The 16,584-nt window shown below is 50.9% G+C and overlaps 1 protein-coding gene across 1 annotated transcript; it reads left to right on the top strand.

The window, feature by feature from the left end:
• The first annotated feature begins 2,108 nt into the window (after positions 1 to 2,108).
• Positions 2,109 to 16,357, top strand: LOC141993332 (programmed cell death protein 1-like). The gene is given in 5 exon segments (XM_074962869.1): positions 2,109 to 2,260; positions 10,124 to 10,462; positions 13,215 to 13,364; positions 14,783 to 14,817; positions 16,148 to 16,357. Coding segments are annotated over 5 exon segments (807 nt in total). The 5' UTR covers positions 2,109 to 2,187.
• Positions 16,358 to 16,584: the final 227 nt, after the last annotated feature.

Genomic DNA, 16,584 nt, shown 5'->3' with positions numbered 1-16,584 from the left:
TTACATTAGATATACTCCAGCCCCAGATCTGAAATCTTACCATTTGGCCCATCTCTAATTAGCAGGCTGGCCCCGTGCCATCTAGACCAGTGGCTCTCAATCTTTCCAGACTACTGTACCCCTTTCAGGTGTCTGATTTGGCTCATGTACCCCCAAGTTTCACCTCACTTAAAAACTACTTGCCTACAAAATCAGACATAAAAATACAAAAGTGTCCCTGCACACTATTACTGAAAAATTGTTGACTTTGTCAGTTTTACCATATAATTATAAAATAAATCAATTGGAATATAAATACTGTACGTACTTTTCAGAGTATCGTATATAGAGCAGTATAAACAAGTCTGTATTAAATTTTAGTTTGTACTGACTTCACTAGTGCTTTTTATGGAGTCTGTTGTAAAACTAGCCAAATATCTAGATGAGTTGATGTACCCCCTGGAAGACCTCTGTGTACCCCCAGGAGTATGCGTACCCTTGGTTGAGAGTCACTGATCTAGGCCACCCTGATGCTGGATTTGAATGCTGTCATTGAACTAACCACAACAGCCTGGTTCATTTCTGCAAGCACGGAAATTTATCAGATCACAATGACAAACAAGAACAAATCACGAATTTTCCCCTGAGACTTTCTAAAGGTAATGAGCTTCCATTCAAGAGATGCAGGAAGAACCATAGAACGGGGCGGTTTCATCATAGTTGATTTCCTATGCAAATGTTAGTCAGCACAGCAGACACATAGAAGCAAAGTTGGTTAAGATGGAAAAGACTGAGGTGCTATGGGTCATCTGTCTAATCATCTGTCATAGGTTTTTCTAAGGCCCCTCGCACTGTGGTATCTAATTGTCCTCTAGCCCTCTTCCTTGCAAAACTGGCCTTAAGATTTTCTGTACACAGTTCCTTTGAGTGTGTGGGAAGCACCTTCTGAATATAACATTTATCTTTAGTCCTCTTCATTTTAGACAGTTATAGTTTGGGAGATGGGTTGGCAGAAAAATCTACCATCATCATCTTCTTCAAACTCTTGAGTGTGGGCACAAGCTGGTACTCTTGTTAGTAGTCTCAGCTCATGAAGCTATCTCTCTCTCTCTTTCTGTGTCTCTCTCTCTCCCTGGATAATTCAGGGGATTGATAAGGTTCTGTAGGTTGTAGGTCTGAATCCAGGCTAGGTGGGTGATGAATCAAAATGGCTGCCATCTAATGGCTGTTTGGCCTACATGAATTGAGTTTGGTGGCCTCACTCCAGTTCCCCGTCAGCAAGTGTCCCCATCTCAAGCCATTGGCATTAGCTAATGCCCCGGTTGGCAAAAAGAAAAGGAGGACTTGTGGCACCTTAGAGACTAACCAATTTATTTGAGCATGAGCTTTCGTGAGCTACAGCTCACTTCATCGGATGGAATCTCAGCTGAGAAGCCAAGGAGCAAATGGAGACCGTGGGGACCGAGAGACCCTTTCCGCCGCTAGAGGTGACCACTTAAGGGCAAAGGCTGAGGGGACCTGGTGGGGGCTTAGGGGAAGTGTGATGTACTTGCTGTCTGGATAAACAGAGGAGTCCCGTCTCTGGGGCTGTCAGGCCGGGAGCTGTCAGCAGCCCTATAAAAAGCCAGAATAAATAATACAGAGATAAGCGCTCCCCCAGCCACAAGCAGAAAACGCAGAGCCGTTTGCCTGGCAGGAGCAAACCTGTGGGTGACGTCAAGTGTGGGGCAAAGGAAGTGCGGCTCCGGGCCCCCTCCCCCTTCGCTTGTGGTCTCGTGCCTCAGACCCCTAACGTTCTGCTGATGCCGCTTTCTCTTCTGTGCGGGTGGATGGCGCGTGGGAGCCTGCCGAGGCTCCTGGGTGCGGAGCGGGGGAGCGGGGCCGGGCGCAGCTGTCGAGCTGTGTCAGAGGAGAAGGAGGAGGAGGGGAAAGATGGGGGCGGGAGGCAGGGAGGGTTTCCCTCTCAAGCCGAGATGGGTACGTTTCATTTCCACTTCTGCTTCAGCTGCAGTCAGTCGACAGCCGCCGTGCGGCCCCCGGGGGGAACAGTGCCACTGGGACACGAGGTGGCCAGGCCAGGCCCCGGAGTGCCCTCCCGCCACACAGCACAGACATAGCAGCTTGGATCCTGACTGGTGCATCGCACGTGCAGGGGAGGAAGCCAACCCCCAGAGGGCTCCCGGCCCCTCGAAGGCGACGCCAGGGACGATGCTTGTTCTCGTGGTCGGCATCTGTGCAGTGCTGCTGACCTGCAGGCCAGTGCTGCTGCTCTCCCAGCTTGGTATGTATCTGGGCGGCGCGACACGCTCACAGCGCTCCTGAACACAAAGCTGGTGCGGCTTATGCCTGGCGGGGAGCGTCTGCTAGGCTTAGAGCCGTGCAAGCGGTGGAAACAGCCCCGGCAGCGAGAAGGCAGGAAAGCCAAATGCCGGACCTGAAATGCCCAGGCAGCCAGCATCTGGGAAGAGACCCCGGGATAGAAACAAATGCAAATGTTTGGCGTGGATGCGGGGCCCCGATCCAGCCCCCATTACCGCTCAGTTTGAAGGTAGAAGCCTGAGAGTAGTGGAAGGGGAAACAAATAGTTGGAGGGAGCTGGGGGGGGAAGGCAGTGGAATGGGTAGATGTATTATAATATTAAAAATTGGGTTTGGCAAAACTTTTTGGACCTTCCCCCTGCCCTCCAATCCCCCCTTCATTCAGGGCCTGATCTCTGAGGTTCAGGCCTTTAATCCATTGTTGTTCACGGGATCTTCTGAAAATGGAACGTGGTGTGGTCTGGTACAGAGCATGAGGCTGAGAGTCAGGACACCCGGGATTCTGTGCCTGCTTTGCCCCTGACTTGATGTGTGGCCAGGCCATGTCCTGTCTCTGTGCCCCGGGGGGGGGGGACCATCAGTAAAAGGTGGTCAACGATATGTACCCACATTTGTAAAGCACTCTGATATCCGTAGGTGACAAGCCCAGACAAAATGCCATGGCTGGAAAAATGAAACAAAAATATGCGACTGTAAGTGACTGGCACCTTGTGCCATGGGAACAATAAAGACTCTGCCCTGAAGGTCATTGTCTGGCTTCAAGGCTGAGCTAAGGGGAAAAGAAATCAAATCAAAGGCATGTGAAAGCACAGAAATCACATCTGGCAGAGCCAAAATGAACTCCAGCTGTGACGAGTTCTTGAGCGGGTTCTAAACTTGGTAAAGTGAGTTCTGGAAATGAGCAATGTCTGGATTTTGTTTTAGAACTAGTAAAAAAAAAGCAGTGTCAGGTCATAAAGTCCTTTACCCGCTGCAGTCAGGGCAAACAGCTGCATTTTGTAAAAAAACCCAAACCCCAAACCTGTCTAATATTTTCCACGTCAAATAAAATCCAATCACGCAAATTAAACCATATTGACAAGTGCAAAACCCAGACAAACTCTTTTGCCTACTTAAAGAAAAGGAGGACTTGTGGCACCTTAGAGACTAACACATTTATTTGAGCATGAGCTTTCGTGAGCTACAGCTCACTTCATCGGATGCATTCACTTATGCTCAAATAAATGTGTTAGTCTCTAAGGTGCCACAAGCCCTCCTTTTCTTTTTGCGAATACAGACTAACACGGCTGCTACTCTGAAATTTGCCTACTTATTAATTATTATTATTATATGTGTGGTACCATAGCACTAGGAGCACCAGTCATGGACCAGTATCCCAGTGTGCTAAGTGCGGCATCCTCATCGAGCAAAAGGACAGCCCTTGCCCCAAAGAGCCTACTTTGGGAATCTGCAATGATTCCCCAGTTGTCTCTTCTCATCTGAATGTCCTCAGTCATTTATTCATAACCAGGGGTTATGCCGTCTCACAACAGACCAATTGTCCTTCTAATCCCCTATCTCATAAGGAAGCCTCGTAACTTCTGTAAACTTCCTTGCCTGTCTGAAATGTCCATAGAAGCTGAGGGAATTGTGTGCCAGCATTCATGATTGGACCCAGGAGGTTTTGATCTTCTGTGTTTAATAAAAGGGATTTATGTGTTTATTAATCTCTGGAGCTTTCAAGGGGACTGTCAGCTCGGATCACTGGCTCTTGTAATCTGTGAGAGAAACGGCTTGTTACTACTTTCCCCTGGGAAATCGGAATGACCATTAATTTAATGTCTGTCTCTCAAGATGCGTTAGTAAGGGGCTCAAGTCAAAAATCTGGATGTAGATCTGGATTTCCAACACTGCCATCTAGACGGGCTCAAGACCGGGTCTAACCTGGAGAGAGAGATTTATTGGGGAAAGCGCCCGAGAAGCTTATTATCAATAATTCATGATAATAATTGTGGGGCGGACTGTGAAGCTCTTCCTCCCAATGAATCTAGCCCCATTGGCTTCAGTCAATGGAAGTAAAGGCTTCCAGTTTGGGCTTGTATATATGAAGCCCTTCCCTCATCCAGTATTTTGCCAATGATGCTCATAAGCCGTTAAATTACAATCATAAAATAGATCATGTCAAGTGTTAATTAATGGCCGGGTTAAGAGGATTAACGTTAATGTCCCTAGAGCATATGGCTGCAGCCCTGTACACTCCTGTAGCCTAAATACGAGCACTGCCCACCCGTGTGCCCATCTGCAAGGCGGTGCCCATTCTGTTCTTGGCTCACTAGTGTTTATCAGCCGGGCATCCGTGCACCAGTGCTTTGAACAAGTTGTCCCAGCTTTTGAACAGTCTCTGGGAGGAACCCCTCTAATGTGCCAGACCCCCAAGGGGTCCCACTCTTTCTTCAGAGTTGGCCATACTGCCTCACTGCTTCCTAGACTGAGCTACTCGGCTCCAGCACTCCTGTTTCACACCAGGAACTCTGCTCAGCGAGTCCAACTGAGACTCCAGGTCAGGACTGGTCCCCTCCTGAGGGACTAGTTCACCTCACCTTGTGTTTCCAGGGTCACTCAAGCAGCGTAGGATTCATTAGTCACCTGGGACACAGCACTGGAAGTCCTTGGGTTAGTGCAAACAAATAGAGGTGAAAGAGTCGTCCATTCTGGTCAAGCCAGAGCAATTCCCCAGCCAAGCTGTTGTGAGTTCCATTTTCAGGCTCTGTCTCTTTCTGACTGCCTTAGTCAGTCCCAGGAGAGAGTGTAAAGCTGCCGGCTGTGACCCAAGAGCGTGCATATCAACCTCAGGGCAGACTGCCAGGAAGCAGGGCACAAACCCCAAACTGGCTGTGAGCTCTATACTTAGATTTCACCAACCAAATGCCAAGTGTAAACTCCTCAGGCGTTGTAACAGCCTTAACATGGAATCACAGACGGTCCCCTTGCGTTCTCCGATCTGTCTCGCCACCCTGCCTTTGTGGTGGATGGTCCTTTACACCAAGAATCACAGCAACATTCAGGTTACTTCCAGCCCCAAAGGACCAGTCACTTATCCCAGGTCAGTTGCACCATAGATCTTACACCAAAGACAAGGCTTGTAGCCAATCCCATAATAAACTATGTACAGATTTATTAAGTATGTAAAGGAAACAGGAGAGTTATTTACAAGGTTAAAGCAGGCAAACATAGATACACAAATGAGTTATGATCTTAAGTTTCAAAAGGTAATAAAAGCAAGCTCTCTATGTCCTTTAGGGCTACCCCAGGCTAAGCACTGGGGATCTCTTGCTTGTGCCTAAAAACCTTGTCCCCTGGAGTCCAAGCAGTATGGACATAGTTAGTTCCTTCTCTTTGGGGTTTTTATCTCCCTCCTGCCATGTGCTCGGGGCTGCAAACTCAGCTGATGGGAGGAATTCCCTTGCATGACTCCTTGCCATGCAGGGTGTGGGGGGAAGAGCAGGACAACTGAGTCTTTTGTCCTTTTTAATGACAATAGTTGGGCAGGGCATAACACCTTCTGTTAGAGATCAGCACTTTATACTAGTTCATGTCTCTTTCCTGTCTGGTGATTTACACAGCCACAGAGGCTCACAGTACAAATATTGCCGTACACTATGGAATACAGATGTTATAAGTGAGGTTAATGTAGGCAGCACCTTACCACCATTCAATAAAGTCAAAATGCATTCTTAGAATTCTTACACCTATTTTAACCATATTAACACACAGGGGAGCCAGCCTGGCTCCAGGTCTGTATCTCTCAGGCATGGGGATCTGGCATGAGCTGGCACCTGGTCTGCCAGCGTCACAGAGAGCCAGAAACCAGTGCTTTATTCCCTGCTAGTCACCTCTCAGCCCTTTGTTCTCCAGGCCAGGCCATGCTGAGTTCGCAGCCCTCATGCACGGATGCCCAGCCGATAAACACTAGTGAGCCAAGACCAGAATGGGCACCTCCTTGCAGATAGGCACACGGGTGGGTATCGCTCGTATTTAGGTGACAGGAGCGTCTGGGTCATTGATTGCTGGCTGTAAGTATTCGGCCCATTGGGGTTTTCCGTTGTCTTCTTGCATTTTCCATTGATATGATTTGGCCTCGGCCAGTTCTTTTAATGAGCCATGCAGTTTGTTCAGACAGCTCGGTGACACCTATGTCTCTTAGTCTGTCCTGACAGCCAACTTAATTCTTTCCCCTTTGCTGGGTAGGTTTTTAAGGCCTGGCTTGACAAAGCCTTGGCTGGGATGATTTAGTTGGTGTTGGTCCTGCTTTGAGCAGGGGATTGGACTAGGTGACCTCCTGAGGTCTCTTCCAACCCTAATATTCTACGATTCTATGAGTCTATGAATGCAAAACATAGGGGGAAACCGAGGCACACATAGGCTTCATGTTACAAAAAATTCCCACTTTGTCACAGGGGAGCTCCCACAGGGATGGAGCATTACCTTGCTAGGCAATGAGTTCAAGTCACAGGCTGGTCATTGTCTGCCAGCAGCTGGGTGGCCTCAGGGAAAGGAGCTGGTGGTCTCAGTCCAGGGCCTAGAGGGCACGTCTGACACGGTTGCTGGCAGTCTCAGTGGAGTGGCTGAGGACTGTAGTTTCCCTGGTGGCTCTTGCTCTGATCCCACGGGGTGATTCCTCCAGGGCTGAGGCACATTAGACGGATTATTAATGACTGCAGGGGACGGGGGCAGATGGGGACAGTGAACACTTTATTTAAAATGATATTTTAAAATGATCATGATGATTACGATTGGTGTCGCTGTGATTGCAGTGGTGCTTAGAAACACACAGTCAGAGAGCCGCCCCCCTTCTGCTAGGACCTACGCAAATATTCAGTGTAAAGACAGCTCCTGCCCCACACACTTACTTCACTGCTGAGGCGAAGGCAAGAAGCAGTGGGTGGGTGGGTGAGGCAAGAAAGGTGACAATAATGGATACAGGCCAAGATTTGGGGCGGGGGAGGGGCCAGTGCACCTTTAAGGAGCAGGGCCAGTGCATCTGTGCTGGGCCAGCTGGCCCCAGTGGGCTATAAGAGGAGGCCCCTGGGTGAACCAGGGCACAGAGTCAGTCTGGAAAGGGGGAAGAGAGAGAACAGATGTGGGGTACTCACTGGGAATAGGGAGAGAGGCCAGAAGCAGGAAGATCCTTGGGAGTGACTACTAGAGTCCCCTGGGACTGGAGCGTGCAAGAGAGACCGGGTGAGACAGAGGCCGCAGAAGAAGGGCTGGAGATGGGAGCTGCCAGAGGTGGCGGGTTTGGGACCTGGGAGAAGGCAGAAGAGCAGCGGAGGAGCTGACTGTTGCTATCTCCAGGGCTAGAGCGCTGGACCCCAAGGAACTGGGAGAGGGTCGGGGGGTGGGGGGTGTGTGTGACGGATGCTCAGCTGTGGGGGGGGGGTTCCTGCTGAGAAGAGCAGGGTTGCACTCTAATTAGAAGGACTGGGGTGGCTGTCCCGGGCCAGAGGAAAAGACAAGGACTTACAGAGAGTCCGGGCATGGTCCAAGGTGCCGGGCTGTGTTAGGTGGGCATGGAGGGATGAGATATCTTGAGTTTTAAAGACGGCTTACACTGTGTATTGGAAATGGATAGTGATTGGGACTTGTGGTTATGGACTTATTTGCATCATGTTTTTTTAATGAACTGTCCCCAAGGAGGAGTATTATTGAAGCAAGAGAGCCTGGCGTAGAACCCATGGGTTACCAGAGGGGGGAACTGAGGCATGTATGCCTGACTTGCCGTGGCCTGCCGCATGGGAATTCTCTGGGTCGGCCTGCTCAGTACTTGAAGATCAGGTCCCTTGCGGTGTCTAGTTGGGCGCTTAAAATAACTATTCATTTTGGAAAGCCTTGGCCCTCGGGGGTCTCTGTGTATGATCTAGAGTCCACTGTCTCCCTCTTTGCACCCTTGAATCATCACTTGCCTCAGTCCTGCGGTAATGCCATAGGCCATACTCTACCCTCAGTCGTTGGCCCAGTCCACGCAGCTGACGTCAACGGGAGTTCCATAGGCCGAGCACAGGTACGATATGACCCAGAATTCGCAGCTTAGGGCATCAGTCTGTTGCTACAGAGTTGATTGTGTTATTACCCCTTCAACACCTGGCGGAGAGAAGAGGTGACAGAGAGCGACAAATGAGGCAACATGTGCACCTTTCCAACTAGCCATGTGGGCTTCTCAGGGTAGGCAGGGTAGCTTCACGCACCCTGGTTGGAATCAGGTACACAATCAGTTATGCCCCCACCCCACCCTGTAAATCAACTCTGCGTCAGTTTCACCTGCTGGCTTTCAGAGGCAAAATCAGCCACAGAAAGGATGACTAACATGGTATAAAAATAGATCCTAATTTTCATATGAAACAGCTGGAAGTTCCTCTGCGGTCAAGTGGGTGCAACCGAGAGCCGAATTTGGCCCCGTATAAACATTTAATAGAACAGTTATTACCAATGATTAAACGTTAGCTAGTTATTTAGCACCAACACCAGACCCTTTGTTGTCAAGATCCCATTGATTTCAATGGAGTTAGGCCAGGAGGGCTTTGTATTCAGTGCCGTGTGGTACATACAGATAAAGAGCTTCCACTTGAGAAGGTAGACACAACAAACAGTTAATACATTTAATACATACTTTTAATTCCGGCAAAAATCTGCAAAAGTGACTAGAGATTTTGAGGACCTGGCTTGAGACACCCAAGTGCGCCCCACTCATCGGGAACTCTGCAGTACATAGAGCTCTCCGGGAGATTTCCAAACCCTCAGTGCCCAGAGGTTTTCAGAACAGCCAGCTGCCAATGAAGCAGGGGAAGGTGAAGCCCTTGTAAATTTCCTAGACTCTGCGTGGGCCCCATATTGCTGACAAACAAGGAAAAGAACCAATGCTAAATGTTTTAGCTTTAAATTCTGGTCGCTGCTCTGCATACATACCATGGAGGAGACAGAGCATTAATCATCACTTAGACTCATGACACCTTTTTGTCTGACAATAATGAGTCAGTAATAAATTAACCAATTAATTACAGATGTGCAGCACTTTTCATCTTCCCCTGGCTTTACAACACTCTTCTATCAGTCGCTCTCAAAGCACTTTAAAAAAGAGGGATCGTTAGTCCCATTTTATAGAGGGGGAAACTGAGGCAAGTGACTTGTCCAAGGTCACCCAACTTGCCAGTGACTGATCCAGGAATGTAACCCAGCTCTTCTGAGTCCCAGTCTAGTGCTCTACCCACTGAGTCACACTGCCTCTCTGTGCACCTTTGAGGTAGGAGGCTCAGGCATAGACTGAGAATGCAGCATCCCTCGCAAGGACTGCACAGAGCTTCCCAATGCCTGTGAGACAGCCACAACAGGGACAGGGGTTGAATTTCCTTTTGTCTAAGGGGAGCAATGTTTGCTGCGCTGGAGCATACCCATGGTTAACCATTTCTCAGGCTGTCAGCACATACATTGCGGCTGGATCCTCCCTCTGCTTTTAGTGGTGGGGGGATTGGGAAAGGCCAAAGATCCAAACACTCCAGGGCAGGGACTGCCTTTGTTCTACTCATTCATACAGCACCTTGTACGACAGGGCCCTGATCTTTGACTGAAGCCTCTAGGTGCTACCACCCTATCAATAATAACCATTGTCTGTTCTGCGTTTGTAGAGCACCCAGCGCAGGGGGGTCCTGATGCAGCACGAGGGCTGCTGGGTGCGCCGGTAATACAAAGAATAAATAAATAATAATGGTTTGTGCAATGTGCCTGCGAGACCCATCAGTGTATCGGCTCCTGCTGATCACGGTGTCCTGTTCTTTGTGTCTTTCCTTTCTCAGAAACAGTGACGTTTTCCCCGGAGAAGCTATCCTTGCCTGTGGGCGACACAGCCAGCTTCTTCTGCAATATTACCACGGCGAACTTCCCTCAGTTTGATTATAGTTTAAACTGGTACAAAAAGATCAATTCCACGTACACACAAAAAATTGCCGAGTTTAATGGGAATGCAAATAAATTCCCGAAGGAGAAATTCACCCTTATCAACCATACCTCGTCTGTTGAGATAAGGATTCTGCACCTAACTGAGAATGACAGTGGCAAGTACTACTGCGGGCTGATCGCTTTCTCCTCGCCCAGTAAAGTGGTGGAAAGCAACGTGTCCCAGCTCATAGTTACAGGTTTGTTTCAAAGACAGTATAACGAGCAAGCCTGTATGCGTGTCTACCGCAGCCCTCTGCTGGAGGGGCTCACAGCAGCCCAGCTGTGTGCCAGAGACCCTGCGTTAGTGGTAGGGGCTTGTGCTTTTGGAGCGGGAGAGGCTGAGCTCTGTCCTCCGTGCTGCGGGGAAGTTCCAGGCGTCCATGCGACGCAGTGAGGCTGAAGATTTGCTACAATGCTCTGTTGGCCTGTGGGCTGAGTGATATTTCCAGTCCAGAATTCCCCCCACCCCGTGATGCCCTAACGAGCTAGGTTAGAATGTGCAGTTCCCAGCTGCTCAAATCAGTCAGCATCTCTGGCTGTGGAGTTCCTGTCTGCTGGTGGTCAGCCAGAGCCTTCGCTTGCTGCTCTGCAGGGTGTATGTCGGGGCTCCTCTTTCCAACCAATATATTACGGTAGCACCCAAAGGCACCACTCCGGGACCACGGACCCCAGGGTTAGACACTGTTACGTGTGATTTCCTGGCCAGAGTGAAAGTAGTAATGGTCTCTGGTGTGATGTTTACAAACCACACGGCCACATTTCCAGCAGCTGACCTGAATCAAGGCCAGATCTGTGCTGGGGCAGGCCCCACTGGGCTCACTGCGGGTAACTGAAATCAAGTTGGTAGGGGGAGAGCTTGACCCACATCAAGCACCCGGTGCACAGTTGTGATGCTTCAGAAATAATAAACCGTGGCATTTTACCTGGCAGCAGTCACTCGGCCATGGATATTTTCTTATTTTACTGTCCCAGCCCAGCTAATTATCTGCTGCCACTGTAAGGACCTCTCACCCATGGCCACATGCTTCCTGATACCACAGTCAACAGGGAGGTGGAAGCCCAAGTCCATAAGCATCTCTCGCCCTTCCGCTAAAGCCCAGCTCCTTTATGTTGCATGTTTTAGATGCTGAAGGCTCACGCCCCTGACAACCCTGTTGTCTGTATTTATGCAGCTGTCGCGTATTAGAAAAGGGTGCTGCAGGTGGAGTTTGAACTCCTGTAGATCTAAGATGCATGGGACGAGCAGGGACTATTATTATTATTATTATCTTTTATGGAAGCACCAATGAGGCCCCATCATGGGCCAGGACCCCACGGTGCTAGGCGCTGTACAGACACAGATCAAAAAGCCGATCCCTGCCCCACAGAGCTCACAGTGTAACATAGGTGCTGGAACTAGGGATGCGCGGGGGGTGTGCAGCCCCACCACATCCCCTGGCTTGAAGTGGTTTCCATTATATCCAGGGCTTACAGTTTGGTTCAATGGCTCTCAGCACCCCCGCTATACAAAATGTTCCAGCGCCCCTGACGTGTCAGAGTGCAATACCTGCCCTTTACAGCTGGATGAAACTTTTCAATCCCATTTTTTGGGGTCAAAAGTGGCTTTTTTAGAAAGGAAAAATGTTGTGAAAAACCGTTTTTGGTGATGGTTTTGATCAAAGACATAGAAACGGTCATTGAAATGGTTATCAGCATTCTTTCGTTTGCCAAACACAGGGGGGAGGGGGCTTTTATGCTCACCAAAAGCACGTTTGTCAGTAAACAACGTCGACCACTTCAGGAATATTTTTGATTTGAAAATGTCATGAAAGTTTTTGAAAAAAAAAAAAAAAGAGAGAAAGGGGGCCATTTGCAGCCTGTGAAATGGAAATATTTCAATTTGTTTTGTGAATTAAATTGCCCCCCCTCCCCCAATCTAGCAGCTCTAATTGCCTTAGTCTTTGTGACTATGTGTCCCTCTGGCAAACAACTCAAGTGACTCTGACAGCCTCCTACTTACACAGAGCTAATGGGATTACACCTGTATCTCCCAGGTCCCTCAATGGCTATTAGTCAAGAGGGTCAGGGATACAACCCCATGCTCTGGGTGTCCTAAGCCTCTGACTGCCAGAAGCTGGACAACAGGGGATGAATCACTTGATAATTGCCCTGTTCTGTTCATTCCCTCTGAAGCACCTTGTATTGGCCATGGTCAGAACACAGGATACTGGGCTAGATGGACCATTGGTCTGACCCACTATGGCCATTCTTATGTTCTTATCTCAGCTGATACAGATGTGTGTTGGGTGCAAAGGTTCTGGGTTTGGCTGCTAATATTGACGGATGGTGCCTGTACATATGTGGCCACCAGTTCGTTACACAGTCTTATACTAGGCCAGAGCCTCTTCCAGCTGACCCTATTACCCAGAACCGCCGAATCGAATGGAGGCAGGGGGGCACTGCATTACTTTGAGTACAGATGTTTCATCTTGCCTTTGTTTTGATCAAATGAAATAGAAGATGGAGCTAAGTAGGGGCCTGGACTGATTGGGTGGCACTAGGAAGATCTAGGAAGACAGGGCCGGAAGAGACACTCTGGGTCATTGAGTCCATTCCCCGGCTGTCACGGGCAGTCCCGTCATACGACCCCACGGTGTGACGACAGCACCAGTGCTAGGTCTGACAAACGGTGTGAAATTCACCTCTGTCCAGCGGGCTGGTGCGAGCCGGGAACACCAGTTAAGTCCTGCTTATGCCACAGGTTGAAACTCAATGGGTGTAGGGCTCCCTTAAGAGCTGTGAACTCCAGCCATGGGGTGCAAGCGACAAATCAGTGGCGCTGAGGCTGGGCCGTGGCCCCTCTGTGAGGAGGCAGAGGGGGCGGCTTGTCGTGCTGGAGGAGAGGACTTGGTTTGTTTTGTATTTCACAGAGACTGCAGTGGTTCTCCTTTTTTATTTGCAATTCCCTAGAAGGAGAGCCCACCACCATTCCCAACGTGACCGAGGACAACCAGGTGGGCGACTTTAAAGTGCCAGTCATCATTGGCGTGAGCATCGCTGGGGCCATGCTGCTGGGGCCGATCACCTATGTGCTCTTCATCACCACGCGCCGGACGGGAGGTGCGTCGTGGCAGGGCGAGTGCGGCCCCGGCAGTCTGCTGCCCTTCCCAGCCGGTGCCTCTGCTGGGAGAAAGCCAGGGCTAGCTGGAGAAAAAAGGGTGGGGGACAGGAGGGGTGCTTAGGGACTGTGGTGAGCAGAGGCTTGTATAGACAGACCCGACAGGGCCGCTGGGGATGGGAGGGCTAGCTCAGCCATTCTGCCTCCATCCCGAGAGGTGCTGAGTGCCGTGGAAATCGGTGGGCCGAACGCTGAGGCCCTTCCGGGGTGTTAACGCGGGCAAAATTCCCCCTGGCTTCACTGGGAGTGGACAGTGCTCAGCGCCTCCCAGGATTGGGCCCCAAATCTCTGACATTCCCCCAACCCCGCATTAGACTGGCTCGGCCCATTGTAGGGCCAGTGTGGGGGACGGGACAAGGAGCCTACCCCCTGCCTGGAGCCCCTGTGTAAAGGGCCGTTAGCCCCCAGCCCTGCAGGCGTGTGGCCGGCTCCCTGTCTGGGTTGGGCGGGGCCGTGGCCTGTGGAGCTGGCTCTGCGGTCCCAAGGGAAGGCATGGTGGGTGCCCTCCCACGGGAGTGGGGTTGTGCGTCCCAGAGCTCTCCTCCACGCTGCCCCTTCCTCAGGCCTGGGCCTTAGTGAGCCCACGGTGGGCAGGGCTGTCTGAGTGCAGGGTCCCCAGCTGTTCAGCTTGTCCGGCCCGTTGGCCCCACAGCCACTCAGTGCGGCTCTCTGTCCCTGTCCAGTGGCGGCTGGACTCGATGAGCCTGCTGCAGCCTCGGCTAGCAGAGCTGGGGCGCATTCATTGTGTATCCATCGGCTGGTCTCTCCACTAGGCAGGCTGAACGTTGGCTGCTGGCTACCAGAAACTGAGGGCGCAGCATGGCCAGGGAGCTGCCCGGCAGCTGCCCAGAGACCTGTGAGGAGATTCCAGCCCACCAGTCCCAGCAGGGCTCTTCAGCCTCGATACCTGGGCTGGTGGCTTGGATCCAGGAGCTCAGCTCCTCACACATGCTCATGGCATAAGAACCTGAACAGAGCAGAATAGGGTCTGGCCCTAGTGATCAATTGCTCATGATCAGGGCGTTAGAGTAGACAAACAGGGCACGATTCTCCGCACAATGGGTCTCTGCTCCAGAACGCTGGGCCCAGCCCTGCAGTCCGTGCACTGGTGACTCTCCTGCTGGCTTTCAGGGGAGCCTGGGGGACGTATGTCTGGATTGGTGGATGCCGGCACACCCTCCAGTGGGATCTTGCTCAGGGAAGGGGCTGGTGTGGGGGGGAGTCTGTGCAGCCCCAGAGTCGTTTGCAGGGAGCTGTAATGCTGCGGGAAGCGGAGCTAAGTCTGACGCCCACTCCCCCCTGTGATGTTCGCTGCAGCCCAGCTCCTGTGCATGGTCTAACCAAATGTGTTACTTTGCAGGGCAGCAGAAACCACATCGTGAAAACGCACTCTTGGTAAGTTCCCTGTCACTCACGTGCGGCTGCACTGCTGTGGAGTGTCGCCAGGCGGGAAGGAACCTGGACTTGCCAGGTCTTTAGTAGCAAGTGCCCAGATTTACACCAGGGCCACAGGCAGAACTGCACAATGCCATAGCTTCTCACCCGTCCCCACAGCCCAGTCCGAGTCCTTCAAGGGCCAGTGCAACCAGGCACCTTCCAGCAAATGAGGAGAAACGAGAGAGAGAAAAGAAACAGAATGGAAGACTCTTAGATGCAGCCAAAGTACTTTGGTTTGCAGCCAATGTATCATTATTATCAATAATCATAATGGATTGACTGTCTATTTACATGGCCCCTTTTATCTCCAAATAGCCCCCAGCGTTCTGAGCAGCGACACAAACACTTCTGATAAGGATTGCTAATGTGGTGTGTGTCGGTGTTCAGCAGCCCCATGGCACAGCGAAGAATATTGCATTGGAAATAGTCAGGGGGAGAATGCAATTCTCTGAGCTGCAGTTGGACTGGGACAATTGGATTAACGTCCCTCCTCTTGATAAAAGGGCCATGGGTGTGTGGACCTTGATTGTATGTCAGCCCCCAAAGGTGGCACCCGCAGCTCACGGTGTGTCCGACTGCCATGCTGGGACACCTGGGCCAGCCTTGATGCAGAGAGGAGTGCTCCCTGCGAAATCACTAGCACCTCCTGTCCCTTGCAGACGTCCTGTCCAGTTACTAGCCAAGTCCAGTCCTCTGAGTTTGTGAGAGCTGATGGGATTACAGTGCAAGGTGCTTTGACTGCAGCCTTGCTGAGTTCATAGAGTTGGTTGCTCTCTAATAATGCCTTACAGTGAGAGACTAAAGAAGCTCAATCTATTTAGTTTATCCAAGAGGAGGTTAAGAGGTAACTTGATCACAGTCTGTAAGTACCTACCCAGGGAAGAGATTGAATCTGGCAGAAAAAGGCATGACTGGAAGCTGAAGCTAGACCAATTCAGACTAGAAGCCTGGTGCATGTTTTTAATTCAGGGTCATTAACCACTGGAGCCACCTACCTGGGGAGGTGGTGGATTCTGCATCTTGTAGAGTCTATACATCGAGGCTTTTAAAAAGGTACCCTCCTGCTCAAAGAGAAGTTCTGGGCTTGAGGCAGGAATTATTGGCTGAGGTCCTCTGGCTTGTGCTATATGGGAGGTCAGAATGGCCGGTCACTGTCGTCTGTTCTGGCCCTAAAAGGTCTGAATCTGTGGGAGCGCGCCTGCATGTGCCTGTGTGTGGGGTACATAGAGAAGCCAGGCGTGTGTGGATGTGACTCTTCGTAAGCATGCCCCCTCTTGTTGTTGTGCAGAAGAAAGAACAGGTGACGACCTACACAGTGGATTATGGCGTGTTGGAATTCCAGCAGGAGGAGCACACAGAGGCTCCGGTGGAGAGTTACCCACCCGACAACACAGAATATGCCGTCATCGTGTTCCCTGAAGAGAAGCCTGTCACCCCGGAAAGGGGGAAGAAAACGAAACACCAGAGGACCTGTCAAATCTGAGCCCAGCCCTGCTGATGGGTCAGGAGCCCGACCGTGCTTCTCCTTGTCCTTTGTCCTCTCTTTACAGCTTTCTCGGAGGCTTTCGGACAGGAAGGCCTGGCGCCAGCATCTGCACTATTTGTACACGCTGCGCCCGGTTGTACGTCAGCCCCTGACTCTCCTTCTTCCCCGATTTGGACAGCCGCTCGAATGACTGACATTTTACGGCAGCCGTCATCGGGATCTTTCCCTCCTCCAGCAGG

This window comes from Natator depressus, chromosome 9 (assembly GCF_965152275.1).
Source record: "Natator depressus isolate rNatDep1 chromosome 9, rNatDep2.hap1, whole genome shotgun sequence".
In the NCBI taxonomy this organism is placed as follows: domain Eukaryota; kingdom Metazoa; phylum Chordata; order Testudines; family Cheloniidae; genus Natator; species Natator depressus.
Note: the sequence above shows the minus strand (reverse complement) of the source record. Positions and strands in the feature narration are given on the sequence as shown.